Below are 19,966 nucleotides of genomic sequence, written 5' to 3'. Positions count from 1 at the left end.
TCTATCCATGGAGCCAAACCAGTCTCTGCTAGCTCAGCCATTTTTAAAAATATATATATTTTATTTATTTTTTACAGAGAGGAAGGTAGAGAGTTAGAAACATCGATGAGAGAGAAACATCGATCAGCTGCTTCCTGTACACCCCCTACTGGGGATGTGCCCGCAATCAAGGTACATCGCCTGACCAGAATCGAACCTGGGATCCCTGAGTCCACAGGTCGACGCTCTATCCACTGAGCCAAACTGGTTTCGGAAGCTCAGCCATTTTTATTACTTGTTTCTTTGCTGAGAGAGAGACAATATATCTTCCAGGAGTTGAAATGTATCTATAAAACTTATAGGAGCCCAGCCAATATGGTTGAGTGGTCAAGTGTTGATCAATGAACCAGGTAATCATGGTTCATTTCCCAGTCAGGGTACATGCCCACACAGGTTGTGGGCTCAATTCCCAGTAGGGGGGTAGCTGATCAATGATTCTCATCTTTGATGTTCTATCTCTTCCTCTCCCTTCCTCTCTGAAATCAATAAATTTTTTTTTAAAAGTTCTGTATTAAAAAATAACTTACAGGAAGTTGTGAATCGGCATAGAAGGCTTTCTAGATATTCTAATTTGTAAGCACTGAAGATAAAGTGTTCGTTTTTATATTGCTCATGGGCAAATATTGTTCTGTGGATGACAGTAATTTGTGTTTTAATTTAAGGCAAGAAGGATTTTGTATTTAGTTACAAAGTGCCTCATTGTGTTTGACATTGTTAATCGCCTGGGATTGGCTATTAAGTGTTATTGTGGTAACTAGGAAGTTGTTTGTTAGAGTTGCCTCCTGATTTATCTGCCCTCCTTGCTTCCCAGCACTGCTTTCTTTTCCTGAGCTCACAGGGGCTTTGGCTATAGATTGCAGTCTTGCTTACCATAGCATAGGGATGCTAGCTTAAGAGTCAGGATTCTCTTAGTGCAAAAGGGACACAAAGCCCTGATCTCTTTGGATAAATCATTTGTGGGTTTTGATATGCCTGTAATATATAAATAGATTTTGTTATGTCTTTGTGGATGACATTGGTGGAGCACCTCTAACTTTGATTGGACATTTTCTAGCCTACTCTATTATATTATTCTCCTCATTGTCTTTTTAAAAAAAAAATTTTTTTTTTTATTGATTTCAGAGAGGAAGAGAGAGGGTGAGATAGAAACATCAATAATGAGAGAGAATCATTGATGGGCTGCCTCCTGCATGCTCCCATAGGGGACTGAGCCTGAAACCTGGCCATGTGCCCTTGACTGGAATTGAACCCAGGATCTTTCAGTCCACAGGCCGATGCTCTGTCCACTGAGCCAAACCAGCTAGGGCTTCTCATTGTTTTAATCTCTCCCTTAACACACTGTTAAAACCATTTGAAATAGTCTCTTGAGATTTAAGGATGAAGAGTACTTGAAAAATTATGAACAGTGATTCCTCAACTAATTAAAGAGACCTGAATTTATAATCTAACATAATATAATCTAACCTAATCATGAACCTTAACTAAAGTTAATCACTGCATGTACCAAAGTATGCTGTTGGATCACAACACACTTTCAAGTTTCTGTGTCCACATACAGTTTTATTGGAGCACATCTACACTTACCTGTGGCTTCTTTCATGCTGTACAGCAGAATTGAGTAGTTGCAAGGAGGCCTTATGGCCTGCAAAGCCTAAAATATTTACTACCTGATCTTTACAGTAAAAGTTTGCCAAACTCTGCTCTAGAGTAAATGCAGGGTCCGTTCACTTCCCACTTCCTGTACTGCTACCATCAGTTCAAACTCTTTCACTAGACCATAGTTATTGCCTCCTAATTATTTCCTAGCTTTTGTCCTTTCCTTACCAACTTCCTGGCTTTACTTCCTATTATTCTCCCTCTCCCTACTTCCACCAGCCACCTGGACCTTCATATTGTTCCTACCGTAGTTATATCCCATTTTGAATTTACTGTTCCTTCTATTGGAACATTCCCCACCCCACCCCACCCTCATAGTATCTGGAGTATCTGCTATGTACCAGATGCTGTCCTTAACTCTTCTACACTATATGTAGCTCACATTCGTGCACGTGCACATGCGTGTTTGTGTGTGTGTGTGTGTGTGTGTGTGTGTGTGTGTGTGTGTGTGTAGACAGTAAAAAAAATTAACAAACATTAAAAAAAGAAAGATATGAGATATATATGTGTTTTGGAAAAAATAGAGCATGCTAAGAGAGGCCTCATGGACAAAATGACATGTATACAGAGAGCTGGGGTGGTGGTTATGGTGTCTCTAAAGTAAATATTTGCATGGCTTATTTTCCTCTTCCCTGTATAAAATTGCAGTCTTTCCACCACACCTGGGACTTATTTTCATTTCTTGTGTTATTTTTGCATATGATACTTATTGCCATCTGACATACTGTATATTTTTATTTGTCTTCTACTAGAATGTAATGTCCAAGATGGCTTTCGTTTGATGCCTGCTGTTTTGCTTAGTGTTTGGCACATAGTGGGTATTCAGTATGTATGAAATGAATCAATCTAGGTGTCCAGACCAAATGGGTACATGTCTTTAGTTAGGAATATAGCCATTAAGAAAAAAAATGATATTGGGAAGTGATTGAATGGGAGAGAAAAAAAAAAAAAACCACATAGGCTGTACTCAGTGATACAGAGAGAGAGAGAGAGAGAGAGAGAGAGAGAGAGAGAGAGAGAGAGATCAATGATGAGAGAAAATCATTGGTTGCCTCCTGCATACCCCGCAATGGGGATTGAGCTCATAACCTGGGCACGTGGCCTGACCGGGAATCAAACTGTGACCTCCTGATTCATAGGTCAGCACTCAATCACTGAGCCATGCCAGTGGGACAAATATCCAACTTTTTAATAAAAATGCCCATAAGGGAGTCTATCCAAATGTTCATCATTCTCCCCTTTCCCAATTCAAAATATACTCAAGAGCAGGGGCCAGCAAACTAGACCCAGCCTGTGGGCAAGATCATAAGACGTATTTTTATATGGACCTTCAGCCAGTTTTATATTAAGAGTTAAAACATAACAAAACAGATATTATGCTGTAGGTCAGTGTTTCCCAAACTTTTGACACATGTGTACCCCTTCTATAATTTTCGTAACGCTGAGTACCCCTCATACTCACGAGAACGTAGAATTAGGCGCAGCTAAGCACGGTGCAGTGCATATCCCCACCGAACTCCGGTGCAACGCATACCCCCACCAAACTCTTCCCGTACCCCTGGGGGTACGCGTACCACACTTTGGGAAACACTGCAGATGATATGGATCTTATGTGGTCTGTAAAACCTAAAATATTTAGTTTCTGGTCCTCTGTAGAAGCAGTTGGCCAACCTCTGACTTATAGACACCTTCTTGATTGCTTCCAGGGTAGAAGGATACTCCTCTATGGTGGTCTTCAAAAATAATAGATGGTTAGAATTGGAACATGTAAATGGTCTCACTTATAGGTTGTATTGAGACTTAGAAAGTTATATTAATTGGGGGTGAGGAGAGGAGTGTCACACAACTCTATAGGTATAGATCCTGAGTCTCTCAAGCCTATGTGTTGTTTTATTTTTTTATTTTTTATGTACCTTTATTTTAGTGAGGAGTGCTATTCCCTCTTCTGTGATAATGTTAGGCATACTATCTTCTCCAAGCCTTAATTTTTATCACCTGTAAAACTGAAAAATTGATAGTAGTATAGGGTTTTTATAATGATTAAATGAAATCATGAACATAAGGTACTAGTATATAGTTTGACATCATAATTATATTTTGTCACAGTGTAGTTAATAGGTTTCTGGTGTCTAGGAATTACTCCCTTTCTCCTCACATTTTAGGGGATAGGGTCATAGAAGGAATATGTTTGTCTTTAGAGCTTTCAGAAGACCTCTTGTGTAGGGATCTATTTCAGTAATATTGTATTTTATTGATTTGTTTGGGCTTAACCATCTTTTATAATGTTGCTAAATAAAACATTTTGTTGGAAGTTTCAAACAACTGATTTACAGACTTGAATAAAATTGGGTTGCAGATTTAAGATTAGTTTTCTAAACTTAAACCTAGGGGAAAAAAAAAGGGATCTTCTTTTCAAACTTTGTTCAGAAAACCTCTGGGATTTTCAACCTGACTTACTTGAACATCTTAACTCAAATAATGTGAACCAAACTCACTCTTGATTTCTCTTCCCTCTTTCCCCGCCATGCCTTCCTCTATGTCTGTTTTAAATTTCTTCATATCAGTAAATCAAACACTCACCATAATCAGAAAACCAGGAGTCCTTGATCCCTCCCTTGTTTTTCTTTTAGGAATAGCCCTTTCTTTCATATCCAAAGTTTTGCTTATTGTTTTGAAGCCACAATGCTCATTTTCTCTCAGTTTCTTTTTTTTTTTTAAATACGTTTTTATGATTTTAGAAAGAGAAAGGCAGAGAGAGAAACACTGATTGGCTGCCTCCTACTCTCCCTTCCTGGGCATTGAGCCTGCAACCCTGGCATGTGCTCTGACTGGAAATCTACCAGCGACTTCTTCAGTCCCACCAACTGAGTCACACCAGCAAGGGACTCTCTTAGTTTCTTAATATACCAAGCTCTTTTTTGAGATCTTTGCACAGCTGTTCCTTCTGCATGCAGTGATTTACCCCTTTAGGGGTAAAGCTTCTTTCTCATTAGATCTCTGCTTAAATGTCACTGCCTCAGAGGTTTTCTTTCTAAAACATGAAGCTCTTCTTTCATTCCTATCTTTTACCAAGCTCCTCATTTGCTTCACAGCACAACTTCTTACAGTTGAGAGTCATTTTACCCATTTCTTTAATTGGGTTTGCCTTCTTTACCACTAGATTATATAAATTGCTTTAATTTAGGGACATTATCTTGTTTAACTTTGGATTTCTAGTTCTAGTACAGTCTGGGACATTGTTAGTCATGTAAAGATTTTTGAAAGAATGAATCAAAATGCATTTTTACAATTGGCCCAACCTGGGTATAGCGCCCTTGTGAGATGGTAGTTGGTGGATAGAAACATAATAGACACTGCAATAGGCTCCAAGAGAACCTACATTTAAGATACCACACTTAATGCTTTTTTTAGAATTTTGAAGATAATAGTAATTAAGTCTGGTACTAATCATTATATTTATTAATATTTTTATTTGAATAGAAATCTCTAAGGATATCTGTAGGCATATGTCTAAATTAAATTTAAAATTTTTTTTTTAAACAATAACCACTAGCCCTGGCCAGTCTGGCTCAGTTCGATGAGCATTGTCTCATGCACCAAAAGGTTATTGGTTCGATTTCTGGTTGGGGTACGAGCCTGGGTTGTGGGCTCAATCCCTAGTAGGGGGCGTGCAGAAGGCAGTCAATCAGTGTTTCTCTGGCACATCTAAGTTTCTCTCTTTCTCTTTCAAAAACATTTGAAAAAGCAATAGCCACTAGAGTCTGATTAGCATTCTTTTCTCTAGCTACTTAGTTCAGTGAACTGAATGACATGTTATGGGTCAACAAGATGTTTTAAAGCATCAGTAATATTCATTTTCATGTTTCTCTTTTATGCTTATCCTCAGGGAGCTCCTGTTTAGGTATTGTCCCTTTCTAAAACTTTACTTTTGACTGTTCACATATTTGGTGCTCTCTTAACTTGCTATGAGAGATTCAAGATAGAGGGGTCTGGAGTCCAGAATGTTTAGACATGTACCCTGTTTCCCCGAAAATAAGACAGTGTCTTATATTAATTTTTGCTCCCAAAGATGCGCTAGGTCTTATTTTCAGGGGATGTCTTATTTTTTCCATGAAGAAGAATACAGTACATATTTATTGTTAAGTAAAAATAAAGGACATTTATTACCTGTATACGGTATGGTAGTTGTCAAGACAAACTGTGAATCCTACAGTATCAAGAATTTACTCATTTATTCAATGACAATCATGTCATCATCTTCTGGAACATCATTATAACAATCCACTTCCTGAATTTCCTGGTGAATTTCTTGTGACTCCATTTCTTTCAGAATCAGTGGACCAAATCTCTCATGTTTAGCCGGGGGGGGGGGGGGGGGTTTATTTTCGGGGGATGCCTTATATTTCACTCAGAAGGAAACCTGTAAGTAGGTCTTATTTTCGGAGGATGTCTTATTTTCTGGGAAACACGGTAGTAGAGCATAGAGTTGATAATCCTGGCTGAGACTGACTGCTGAGTTAGTGAAGGTTAGGATGAGCATATAATTTGTCATTCAAACAAGGTCATTTTTTAGATGAAATGGAGTGCCAGGAAAATGGGTTTAAACCTGGAATATCTCATAAATTGCAGTACTGGGGGGATATAGATTATAATCAGTTGTTATATGATGGGGTGCTCTGAGCCTGAGGGCTTTGAATTGGGAGGAGAGTTACCTAACCGTGGTAGGAAGCCAGGTAGAGCTCTGGGTTGTGTGTGTTTGTGTGTGGACTGAACATAAACAGCGAGCCAAGAGTTTTGTAGACCTGTAATAATTAGTAAACACTAGAGGCCTGATGCATGAAATTTGTGCATGGGTAATCTATGTACAAATTTCAGGGCTGATCTTTGCTGGCCTGGCTTCATCTGCTCAAGTGGGGGGTGAGGGTGATCAGGGCCAGTGCTGGCCCACTTGCTGGTTGGCCCCACCCCCTGCCTCTGCTGCCATTTGCCTCTCTCTGTGGGGTGAGTGGAGAGGTGATTGGGAGGCCACTTCCTCCCCCCCCCCCCCCCCCCCCCCCCCCCCGCACCTGTCATGGCTGGCCTGGGGCCTGTGGGCTGGGTGCAGCTCCTGCATTGAGCATCTGCCCTCTGCTGGTCAGTGTGAGTCATATCATTCAGTCAATTTGCATACAGGCTGTCTTCAGGTTACGTGTTACGCCATCTCCCATGTACAGTACTTACAAAAAAAAGTTTTGTAATTTCGATATATGTACATACGTGCTTTATGTTTTTTATTATTTATTTACTACAAGTAAAGGTCAGGAATTGTTATCTTTTAAATTTTTTTTTTACTGCTTCACTTCATTACTGCTGTATATGTGCTCAATGTGAGTGATGTAGGTGCTTATATAGATGGGTTCCGACTTATGGTGAAAATTGTGTTACGTCGCACCATAGGAATGGATTTCCGATGTAACCTGAGGGCCTGCTGTATTAGGCTTTTATTATCCTATATAATAAAGAGCTAATATGCAAATGGTTGTCACGCCCTCATGCTGTCACGTTGTAACGGCTCATACAATCAACACGTGGGGGAGAGAAATGGGGACCAGCTAGGCACAAATGAGCTCATAAGAGAGGAATGGGGACCAGCCAGGCTATGGCCTGGAAGAGGGACAAACTGCTTGCCCCATGGTCCTGGGCACCTGCGGTTGCGCCTGAGCCAAGCCACCTGCTCATGGTCCCCTGCAGTTGTGGCCAGCCTGGGCAAAGCTGCCCTGGGTCCTGGGTGCCTGTGGCTGGCCAGAGGGAGGGAAGCCCAGGTGCCAGGTGCTCACCGGCTGGAGGAAGGAATCCTGGGTCCTAGGTGTAGGGTGAGGCAAAGGTGGTTAGGGGTGATTAAGCCAGCAGGGGAGCAGTGAGGGGCAATCAGGCAGGCAGGCAGGCAGAAGTGGTTAGGGGCCATCAGGCAGGCAGGCAGGCAGGCAGGCAGGCAAGGGTGTAGGAGTCATTAGTCCCGGATTGCAAGAGGCAGTCAGACCATCTCCCTAGGCTCCCGGATTGGAGATGGTGCAGGCTGTGTTGAGGGACTCTCTCCCCCCTATTCCCCCTATGAATTTCATGCATTGGGCCTCACAGTATAGGATAATTGCCTAACAGATAAGGTTGAAATCCTAGAATCTGAACCTAATTCTCTTTTGTTTTCCCATAGAAAGCTACTACTGTGCTTTGCTATACTATTCATTCAAAGAATACATGGGTTGTCTGATCTGCAAGCTTCTGGCCTACTTTCAATAGAAAGAGAGTTTTTTGCACTGTTGAAGAATTTTCCCAGACAAGTTTACACTCTCTTGCCATTTTGTCCTATAGATAGTTGTAGTACACATTAGTGAGTAGTTTGGAAAGATGGGCTTTAAGATACCTTTTTAAAAAATAAATCTTTATTCAGATTATTACAAATGTTCCTCATTTTTTCCCCCTCCATTGCTCCCCTCCATCAGGTTCCCACCCCACCCTTTGCCCTTTCCCTACCCCCCATTGTCCTCATCCATAGGTGCACAGTTTATGTTCAGTCTCTTCTTGCACCCCCCACTCCCGTTTTCCCTGAGAATCGTCAGTTTACTCCCCTTCTATTCTATTCACCAGTTAATATTGTTCATCAGATTTTTTAATTCCCTTGGTTTTTAGATTCACTTTTTGATAGTTACGTATTTGTTGATCATAATTTTTATCTTTATTTTTTTCCTCTTCCTAAATAACCCCCTTCAGCAATTCATATAATTCTTGTTTGGCGGTGATGAATTCTTTTAGCTTTTTTAATTTTTTTATTTGTGAAGCTCTTTATCTGGTCTTTGATTCTGAGTGATAGCTTTGCTGGGTAGAGTATTTTTGGCTGTATGTTCTTGCTATTCATCACCTTGAATATTTCTTGCCATTCCCATCTGGCCTGCATGGTTTCTGTTGAGAAATCAGCTGACAATGGTATGGGTGCACCTTTATAGGTAACTACCTGCTTTTCTCTTGCTGCTTTTAATATTCTCTCTTTGTCTTTTGCTCTTGGAATTTTAATTATGATGTGTTTTGGTGTGGTCCTCTTTGGATTCCTTTTGTGTGGGGTTCTGTGTGCTTCCTGGACTTGTAAGTCTAATTCTTTCACCAGGTGGGGGAAGTTTTCTGTCACTATTTCTTCTAATATGTTTTTGATATCTTGCTCTCTCTCTTCTTCTGGGACCCCCATAATTCTGATGTCGGTTCTCTTGAAGTTGTCCCAGAGGTTAAGATACTTTTTTAAGGGGTGCGAGGTGGAATGAGGAGCACACAGCAGGGAGTGAAGGCAATTTAGAGGTGGGTGGTAGTAATAAGAGCATTTGCTATAGTTATTTATAAAGCTAAGTTAAACTTAAGTTAGGGAGAGGGCAGAATTTTATTGTCATGTATACACCATAGAATTTCATCTTCAGTTTTTAAATTCCAGCCAGGGAATTGTTAATAGTACTGTAATTGAGATTAATAGCTATGACAGTATGCAGTAAGACTGATTTTATAAAGATAAATGTATCACTCCAGTATTGAGTTTTTTATTTTTGTTAGGTAAATATGTACTTAAAAAAAAATTAGATGTTTGTTCTTTTGACAAAGGATGCAACTAATATTGACTGTTTTGTGGGAAAATGTAAAAGACATATATTATTAAAAGCTTTGTGAAGAATGCAAAATACACACACATTAGTCATCTTAGGGCCACCTCATGTTATCTTTTCCATGAAGACACTTTTGTTATGCCTTTTCTTTAAATTTTTTTTTTGCTCTCGTTAGGTTATATGGACCTAGAATATACAGTACGTATGTAGTTGTTCAATGAGAATCACTGTTACGTGACATTTCCTGAGATGATAGCATTAAAAATAATTTTATAAAATTTTATTTTTATATAAAACAATTTCTGTGTGTGTATGTGTGTGTGAGAGAGAGAGAGAAAGAGAGAGAGATAGATCAATTTGTTGTTCCATCTATTTATGCACTCATTGGTTGATTGTTATATGTGCCCTCACCAGAGATAAAACCTGCAACCTTGGTGTATTGGGACAACACTCTAACCAACAGAGCTACCCAACAAGAGCCACCTTTTTATGTTTTAATTCAGAGTACTTTATGGTTTCCATTTTATTTAATCACGTCAGACATGTCTAGTTACTGTTATTTCCCATGTTGTAGAGAAAGAAAGAGAACCTGTATTTTCAGCAGCCAACCCTGAGAGAATTATACTAAAGATGAAGGATGTGAGGCCCTTGGTAAAACAGCTAGCCTTGCAAAGGGTGCTGCACATAATACGCTGTAGAGTTTATATTAAAAATTGTTTTTTCAGGGTAAAAAATTGCTATATAGACATTGCTATATTCACTTTTTACATTGCTTTATTCTATAACTTTAAAACTATTCATCAGTTTTTATCAGTTTTTAAATTTCTTCCCTCTTTACAGACTTTCTAGAGTTGATGTTAACCACATGCAGTTATTTAAATTAAAATAAAAAATATTTAATGGTAGCCATATTTCAAGTACCCAGTAGCCTCAGCGATAACTATATTAGTACAGATGCAGAAAATCTTCATTATCACAGAAAGTTCTGTTAAACAGCATTGTGGTTTTTTTGTTTTTGTTTTGTTTTTTTAATATATTTTTTATTGATTTTTTACAGAGAGGCGGAGAGAGGGACAGAGAGCTAGAAACATCGATGAGAGAGAAACATCAATCAGCTGCCTCCTGCACACCCCCCACTGGCGATGTGCCCGCAACCAAGGTACATGCTCTTGACCAGAATCAAACCTGGGACCTTTCAGTCCACAGGCAGATACTATATCCACTGAACCAAACCGGTTTCAGCAAACAGCATTGTTTTTGAGAACAGTATTAGAGAAAATATCATTTGAGAACAGGTTTTGTTTTTGTTATTTGGCTTTAGAGTTTTTGAAGTTAGAAATTTCAACTTTATCCTAATGAGAGGAGTTTTGTGATTTACTCCTATTGATCAACCTTGTCATGTTCACACTTAGCCTAATCTTTTATTAAGTCTCGCTGGCTATATATAATTCAATCATACTAGGCTGAGGGATATTTTGGGCTAAGTAATAAAAAATTTGCAAATGTGTGTTTTATGTTGTTAATGCTTAAAATCTTTTAAGCTTTAATGCTTAATATCTCTTTTCCTTATCCATAGAATGAGGATAATGATTACATGGAATTTGAGTCAATTGGAGTTGCGAAGTTAAAAAATTCAAATCCTGGTGAACCTCCTAGTCCCAGCAGAAATCTTTGCTGTTTTGAAGTTGTTTCAACTTCAGCTCTCTTTTATTTACTAAGCCCTTAAAGTTTAGTGTCTCATTAAACATAGTTTACATACTTGTTGAGTAACTACTCTGGACCAGTCACTGTCTTAACATTATTTATTCACTTATGATTACCCATTATGATGACCTATAACTAAATTACGAGCTCCATGAAAGTAGGAAATCCCATTTTGTATTTAAAATACCTATAATTTTAGAAATTAAGAACAGAAAGAGACTTTAAGATACTCATGTCAGATATTTTAATTTAACAAATGAAGAACCATGACAGATGAAGTTACTTGCCCACATTTGGAGAACCAGAACTAGAGAACTTGGATATTCTTCTATCAAGCTATCTCTTTACCTGATTAATTGTTAAATTTAATCTGAAGGAAGTCCTAAGCACTACTTTTGGTTGAAGCTCCTGTATTTTGTATGTATAAACTGTGTCAGTGTAGAGCAAAGTTATTTATAACTCTGATATTTCCTGTTTGTTTCTTATGACACATTCTTAGGGTCAGAGTATATGCAGTTTTTGGAGATAACAGCATTATTATCTTGAGAAAGCTTTTTGGTTTTAGATTGGAATAGGGTGACTGGTTTCTCAGGTTAAATAATTGCTCAGTTATTTTTATGTGTTACCTTTGGTAGTAATAACTTATATAATGAATTATGGGGTTAGAGTATCCATTTATAGAACCTAATGGTCCTGTTTTTATGAACTATTTTTAACCTTTACTTTTATATTCTTGTTACAGTTTTAGTTTCATTATTACTATTGTGTACACACAGACACTTACAGGAGTGCTAAGAATAGTAAACATTCCTTTGTACAAACAAGATGACACTGAACTGTTTTTTGGTTTTTTTTTTTTTAATATATTTTATTGATTTTGTACAAGAGGAAGGAAGAGAGACAGAGAGTTAGAAACATCGATGAGAGAGAGTCATCGATCAGCTGCCTCTTGCACACCCCCTACTGGGGATATGCCCGCAACCCAGGCACATGCCCTTGACCGGAATCGAGCCCGGGACCCTTCAGTCCCCAAACTGATGCTCTATCCATTGAGCCAAACTGGTTTCGGCTGAACTGTTTCTTAAAGTTCCTTTTATTCCCTATAGTTTTGGCAAAGTGTACATTAGGTATTTATCAGTATAAGGTACTTGTTATTTGTTAGGATACTTTTGCTTCTCAGAAATAATATTGGTTTATTTCTGTGGTAGCATATGCTTGTAGTTGGCATGGACCAGACCAGCTCAGGCCTTTTTGCGGAATACTGGTTGTTTTTCCACAAGATTAGGATACATCCCTCCTTTTCTCCCTCTTGCCCAAGAATTGAAATAGATTTCAGAAGGGAATTAATTACAGGCTTTCTTCTTTCCAAAGGCACTTCCCTTTTTTGCAGTTGTTCTTATGTGTGCGTGTGTACATTCACGTGGGTGTGCGGGTGTGTGATTGCTTGCAGCATTTGGATCTGTGCAGAACATTGGCTTCTAGACATCCTTTGTATAGTAACAGCATTAGTGGAGGGGCTGGCAGCCTATAAAACAGTTTTTCTCCTCTTCCCCCTCCTCTCAGTCTCGCTCTCTCCCCAGATCTGGTGACATTATATAGATAAATGTGCAGCTAGGAAAATATCAGAAGGAATTGAATGCCTGCCAGAAATTTACAGCATGAAACCAAGCTGGCTGCTTCAGCCTAGCTTTCCTGATCTCTCATTGTGTGTGTGCAGTCTGCATTTGTCAGGGCTTTCCTTCTTGAGTATTACATCACTATGTTCTCCGCCCTTATTACACTATCTTTTCTTTTGAAAAGTTACTGTCCTCAGGCTTTAAACTTACTAAACACTCAAGGCATTATTTATACTGTTATGGAGGTAATATTGAAGATGAAATATATTTAATTCTGAAATAATTTTTTAAAATCCTCACCTGAGGATATGATTTTCATTGATGTGCGTGTGCATGAGAGAGAGAGAGGGAGGGAGGGAGAGAGAGAGAGAGAGAGAGAGAGAGAGAGAGAGAGAGAGAGAGAGGTGAGAAACAGCGATTGGTTGCCTCTCACAAGGGCCCTGACTAATTAGGGATCAAACCAGAAACCTGGGTATGTGCCCTGACTGGGAATTGAACTCGAGACCCTTCGCTACATGGATGATGCTCCAACCATTGTGCCACATCAACCAGGGCAAAAAATTTAATTTGGTGCAATATCCACTGAAGGTGTATGTGCATGCATGCGTGTCCACATGGGTTTCTGGGCAGTATTAGGTTAGTGTAGAGAAGATAAGGTACTAGTAACTACCTGCAATTATTACATTGCTTTTTTTAAAAAATCTTTCTATTCTTCAGGAAGAGGGGCAATTTCTCAGAGGACCTGAAAGACAGCTTAGAGAAGTACTGATTTTTAATTTTTGATCAGCATTGCAGATAGAAATTTCTAAAATAGAATTATTTCCGTGTGTGTGTGTGTGTGTGTGTGTGTGTGTGTATGTGTTTAAAGCTTTAGGCTTTTTATAGGTGTTAGTAGTCCAGTGCAAAGGACTTGGTATTATATGGTTCATTAGGCTGTGTTGTGGCTGGCCTTTGACATGTTTATTAACCCAGTAGAATTGGAAGATCATGTGATGTTGGAGTAGGAGAATTTATCTTGGTGACTTTAGGATGCTGATTCCATTGTAGATAGAATTTTGCAAAGCTAAGAATCCAGGGAAGAATTGCCAGAGAAGGAACTAAATAAAAGATTTTATATGAAAGTACCTACCTTGATCCTGAAAGAAAACAAACCAATGGCAACAGCAGCAATTGAGCAGAGTCTCTAGCATAGAAACCCAAATACAACTCCCTGAAGCTAGTGTGAACAAAGTTGAGATCAACTGTATAAAACATCGTATGTACCATAAGAAGGCTTTCAATCAAATAAAATAATTGTAAATTGCAGAAATTTTTTTTTATCTATAGTTTGTATCATTGAATGATTAAGTTGAAGCTGTTTTGAGTATTGGACTTAAAGTCAGAATATCTAGTATCTGACTTTGAATAACTTTAATCACTTTGATAGTCATATATAGCCTTTGATAAGGATTTTTATCTTTAGTAAAATGAATACATAATGGTTTTTATTTATATTTATTATATTTACTTTTTTGTTAATCCTCACCCAAGGATAGTTTTTCCATTGATATTTTAAAGAGAGTGAATGGGGGAGAGGGAGGGAGGGTAAAGAGAGACAGAAAGAGAGAGAGAAGAACATCGATGTGAGGTATCCTGACTAGGGATTGAACCTGCAGTTCAGGCACATACCCTTAATTGGGATTCCAACCCCAGATCCTTCAGTGGGTAGGTTGACACTAACCACTGAGCACACCAACTAGGGCAATAAGGTTTTTATAAAGATTTCTTCCAGTTCTGAACATCATACCTTCTATTAGATATGTGTTAGTTATTATTTTGGTAGGTCTTGAGGAAAATGATGCTGTTTGCCACTTCGTTCAAGTGTTACTCTAGACAATGGGCAGAATAATGCTTATAATTGCAATCTCTTCAAAAAAAGTAATGAACATGAAAGTCTTGTTGAATATCTTGTTCCTTCAGAACCATCACTTTATATACAAAGTGGGACCAGAGGAGGTTTACAGTTGTTCATATGGAAAATAAAACACAAATAATAATAATAGAAGAAATTTTCCTATACTCACAACTGTAAACCTACTCTGGCCCCACCCAGTATTTTTAGCATAGAAAATATTCTTTTTCAAATGCTCTTGTACTCAAGTACCACTAAATAAGTGTTTTAAGTGGGTAATGTGCAGTGTGATAAATATGTGTGTACAAAACAATGGTATAAATTTAAATGCAATAATGTAAATATTATAAATAGAAAATCTATTAGTCTACAGAACATTTTAATGACCTTGCTTTTTATTTTGGATGTTAAAACAAAAACCTTGACTTGAACAGTGACATTTGGCCCAATCAGTGTGGCTCAGTGTTTGAGCATCAACCTATGAACCAGGAGGTCACTGTTTGATTCCTGGTCAGGGCATATGCCCAGGTATGGTCTTGAACCCCAGTGTGGGGCATGCAGAAGGTAGCCGATCAGTGATTTTCTCTCATCATTGATGTTTCTCTCTCTCCTTCTGTCCTCCTCTTTGAAATCAATAAAAATATTTTTTTTTTTTTAAAAGAAAGAAAAGTGACAGTTGGTCACTTAAACCAAAATAAGCTTTGAAGGATAGTTTTGAAAAGGAATATAGGAAATAGCATTTATAGGTTCCTCTTTTGAGTTACTGTCCCATAACTTTATTCCATCATATCTTTAAGAGAACTTGAAAAGTAGGTATTTTGTACTGTTTCACATCAGCGAGGTTCAGTAATTTGGCCAAAGTGATGCTATAAGTGGCAGAACCCAATCTCTTAAGCTCTGCTGAGCTGATTCTTAGAGACAGGGATAAAAAGGACTGTTTGAGGGATGGGGTAAAATAACTTAGGGAAAGAGCATGAAGTATGATCTCTGAAGACGAGTAGATAGGGAGTAGAGGAAGATGGTGTGAGAAAAGCATCTTGGTATATGGTGGAGGGAATTGAAGAATAGCCTATAGGAGTTGGCAGTTTGTATATGTTGTGTAAGTTTTGAGCCAGACAAGTAACAGAATAAAAGAACATAGTATTTTAGGGGTATTAATCTGATAGGAATATATAAAAAAATAATTAAAGACTAGAGAAGATTGCATGGTGATAGGGGAGAGCCATCTATATATATAAAAGCATAATTTGCTAAGTGTGCAACTGATCAGTCGACTGACCAATCGCTATGACGTGCACTGACCACCAGGGGGCAGATACTCCAACCTTTAGGTTAGCTTGTTGCTGGGGTCCAGCCTATCGGGACTGGGCAAGACGGGTCAAACATGCCCTGGAGAGCCAACCTCCTGTGGTCCTTCCCTGGCCTCTAAAATATTTCTTGTAATTAATTCTTTTTCTATGTGCATGAATTCGTGCACTGGGCCTCTAATAAGAATATAAAAGAAAGGAAAGGACCACAAATGAAAGAAGAGAGTAATAACTTTGCAGTATCATAATTAGATGAAGAAAATTATTTGTCCCTGATAAACAAATAACTGATGAATATGTGAAAGAAAGTTAATGCTACAGTCTTAGTATAGAATTTAAATTCAGCAAATGTACATACTATCATTTTTGATGTCACATCTGATTAGGAAATAGAAATTGTTATAGTATCTTGACAGATGATTGCTTTCTCATCTAAATTTATAGTACTTTATATGCATAGTAAAAATGTAAATTGAAATTGATCATTACTAATCTAATTATACCATTAACTTACTTTCACCAATAATCTTGTTATTGTATCTAATTGTAGAAGTCATTGAATGAACTCATCATAATAAAATTGAATTCAATTTAGTAATCCTATTAAGGCTTTGTAATGGTTAATCAGTTGTGTTGGAACTGATTAAAATTATACAAGGTTACCTTATTGTAGATTATAAATAATGGAAAATGAATTATTTTCCAGGCAATTCATGTTGTTTTATTATTATATATCTTGTAATTGTATACTTTTGAGGAAAAGATTACTTTAAAAATATACTTAAAAAGGAGCCATAGATTGCTTGATAGTATATGGAAGCTGAAGAATTTAAGGAGATTAAATCCTACCCAACTACTATTCCCCTGAAGACCATTGAATTTTGGAGGAGAGGCTTTAAGCCAGTTACTAATAAACCTGTTTGAAGCTAAGCATGATTTTGTTGTATATTAATTTCAACATAATGTGCAAGACACATATGAAGTGAAATGAAGAGGTCTAGGTTGATTTCTGATTCTCTAGTGCTGCCTTTCTTGAAAAGATGAAGAACAATCGAATTCTTAACTGATGGAAAGGATTTGAGAGGAGCATGAGTTCACATAAAGCCATTAATAGTGAAAGAATGAAAAAACTGGGTAAAACAGAGTTTGCCTGACTTGAAGAGAGCAGTGTATTTTGTTAGCTTTCTCAACAAAGTATTAGTTTCCTAAAGTGAACTCTGTGTGTCAATTTGTTTCCCTTATAATATTAGAAATAACCTAATTGTGCAAATATTCTTTCAAAAGGCTTATTTTTGAGTTTTTGGGTAAACGGATAATGGGAATAGTATTTGTTTTCTAATTATTTTGTGTAGATTTTTTTTTCATATTTACTGACATTTATAAGTGCTTTGAAAATGTGAATACTTATTTTTAATTTTTGTTAATATTACAGTGCTTACCAAACAGTAATATTTGCCAGACTTCTTATGCTTTGGATAGTATTTTGAAAATCTAGCAATATTTGTTTTCCCCATGTTCAGTCACTGAGCACCATTTTGGTTTCCTTCACTATGCCATGACTAAGAATACTTCAGTTTTCCACTTTACTAAGCTAAGACTTACCTTTTTATACATTTGTTATTTATTCTATATAATAAAGCCATTCTTTTAGCTTTTTTATATTTATTACTAGTGGCCTGGTGCACGAGATTTGTGCACGGAGGAGGGGTTCCCTCAGCACAGCCTGCACTCTGTCCAATCGGGGACCTCTTGGGGGATGTCCAACTGCCAGTTTAGGCCCGATCTGACTGGCAGTTGGATATCCCTCTCGCAATCTGGGACCACTGACTTCTAACAGCTCACCTGCCTGCCTGCCTGTTTGCCCCTAACCTCTTTGCCTGCCTGCCTGCCCCTAACTGCTTTCCGCTGCCAGCCTGATCTTGTCCCTAACTTCTCTCCCCTGCCACCTGATCTCATCTCCAACTGCCTCTGCCTGCCTGATCACTCCCAATTGCCCTCTCCTGCAGGCCTGATCTTGCCCCCAACTGCCCTCTCTTGTCAGTCAATTTGGTTCTGATTGGTTGGTTTCTATGCCAGTCAGCATCAAAAGCTCTGCCTTCTAGGCAGTCATTGGCTCTTCACAGTTCACCCAGATTTTGTTCTGATTGGTTGGTTTCTATGCCAGTCAGTGTCTCTGGGCCTATCTCCAGGCCTGATCAGAGAGATGGGGCTGATCAGTAGTCCCTGTGGAGGCCCAGAGAGAAAAAGAGGCACGGCTGCTGGCAGATCCTGGAGAGAAAAAGAGAGGCAGCGGATGATAAACAGCTGCCACGGAGGCTATTAGTCAGACCCTGCCTCTCTCTTTGGGCCTCTCTTCGGGCTTGATCCACAGCCCACTCAGCATTCGGTGCTGGGTTACCACGCCAACCCAGCACTGACTGCAGGACTGACTTCCAATGTTCAGCCGAGCCTTCTGTCGGTCATTCCGGACCCTGGGTTTTATATATTAGCTAGCTATTTGGCTAAGTTTAAGTAAATTTTGTTATGAATAATGCTGCTCTGATAATTTTTGTGCATGTTTTATTGTTTACGAGGGGCCTGGTACACAAAATTTGTGCACGGGGGCGGGGAGAAGGAGGTTTGTCCCTCAGCCCAGCCTGCACCCTCTTAAATCTGGGACCCCTTGCAGGATGTCCGACTCCCTGTTTAGGCCCAATCCCTCTCACAATCCAGGACTGCTGGCTCCCAACCACTTACCTGCCTGCCTGCCTGCCTGTCCCTAATTGCTTCTGCCTTCTAGCCTGATCACTCCATAACCACTCCCCTGCCAGCCTGATTGTCCCTAACTGCTTCTTCCTTCCAGCCTGATCACTCCTAACTGCCCTCCCTGCAGGCATGATTGCCCCTAACTGCCCTCCCCTGAAGGCCTGGTTACCCCTAATTGCCCTCCCTTGCCAGCCTGGTCGCCCCCAACATCCTTCCCCTGCAGGCCTGGTCCCTCCCAACTGCCCTCCCCTGCAGGCCTGGGTGCCCCCAACTGCCCTCCCCTGCAGGTCTGGTTGCCCCCAACTGCCCTCCCCTGCAGGGCTGATCTCCCCCCGCCCCTCCCTTGCAGGTCTGGTCTCCCTCAACTGCCCTCCCCTTTAGGCTAGTCCCCTCCAACTGCCCTCCCTTTAAGGCCTGGTTCCTCCCAACTGCCCTCTCCTGCTGGCCTGATCAACCACAACTGCCAGCCATCTTGTGTCCACGTGGGGGTGGCCATCTTGTGTGTTGGAGTGATGGTCAGTTTGCATATTACCTCTTTATTAGATAGGATGTGTATTCACTTCATTTGGGTAGATAGGAGTGGAAGTGCTAGATTATATGATATGTCTGTTTAATTCTAGTAGATAATGTCACATAGTTTTCAGAGTATTTTTTTCAATTTATATTCCAGTTAGCAATGTAGGAGAGTTCTTGTTCCACTTTTTTATTAGCACTTATTGTTGCCAGTCTTCACAGTTTTAGCCATTCTTAAATACCTACTTCTTCAATGGCTAAAGAGGTTGAGCATCTTTTCTTGTGTTTTATTGGCCACTTATATATTATTCATGTATTTTGTTGTGAATTACCAGTTGAAGTCTTTTGCCTACTTTTCTTTTGTTGTCTCTCTTTTTCTTGCTGATATGTAAGAATTTTTTATATGTTCTGAATATGAGCCATTTGTTAAATACGTTGTATCTTTCATTATGTGGCTTACCTTTTAACATCTTTAATGGTGTCTAAGTCTTCCATCTTTCTTACTGTGCTCTCCACCCCAAATCAATTAGCCATCATATCCTGCCAGTTCTATCTTTTAAATATTGTTTATCTCTCTTCTCCATTCCTTTTGTCAATGCCTTTATATAAACTCTCCTTACTCATGGGGCCTGGATTATAGATCCTGTTCCTTCAAATCCATTTTCAACTGCTTTAGAGAGTGACCTTTTCTAAATTTATGTCTTGTCATACTATTCCTCTGTTTAAATCTTCTCATGGTACTTAGAGGTTATAGTATAAAGATCAAACCTCATGAACTTGCTTCTGTCTTCTTTCTAGGCCTTCTTTAGCGTTTACTTCAAGTTTCTACTCTTGGATGAAGTCTTCTTAGCTTAGAGTACTATTAGTTTGCTTGTA

The 19,966-nt window shown here is 39.0% G+C and overlaps 1 protein-coding gene across 3 annotated transcripts in view; it reads left to right on the top strand.

The window, feature by feature from the left end:
- Positions 1-19,966, top strand: part of KAT6A (lysine acetyltransferase 6A) — a 97,105-nt gene that overhangs the window by 24,298 nt on the left and 52,841 nt on the right. For 2 of the 3 annotated variants that reach the window (XM_084879768.1, XM_084879767.1), the window contains exon 3: positions 10,372-10,473. The exons of the other annotated variant lie outside the window; for it this stretch is intronic. In XM_084879768.1, the coding sequence (XP_084735894.1) occupies positions 10,372-10,473 (102 nt within the window). The remainder of the gene's footprint in view (positions 1-10,371; positions 10,474-19,966) is intronic. 3 annotated transcript variants of the gene reach the window in all.

This window comes from Pipistrellus hanaki, assembly GCF_964339955.1.
Source record: "Pipistrellus hanaki genome assembly, chromosome: 3".
Taxonomy (NCBI): domain Eukaryota; kingdom Metazoa; phylum Chordata; class Mammalia; order Chiroptera; family Vespertilionidae; genus Pipistrellus; species Pipistrellus hanaki.
Note: the sequence above shows the minus strand (reverse complement) of the source record. Positions and strands in the feature narration are given on the sequence as shown.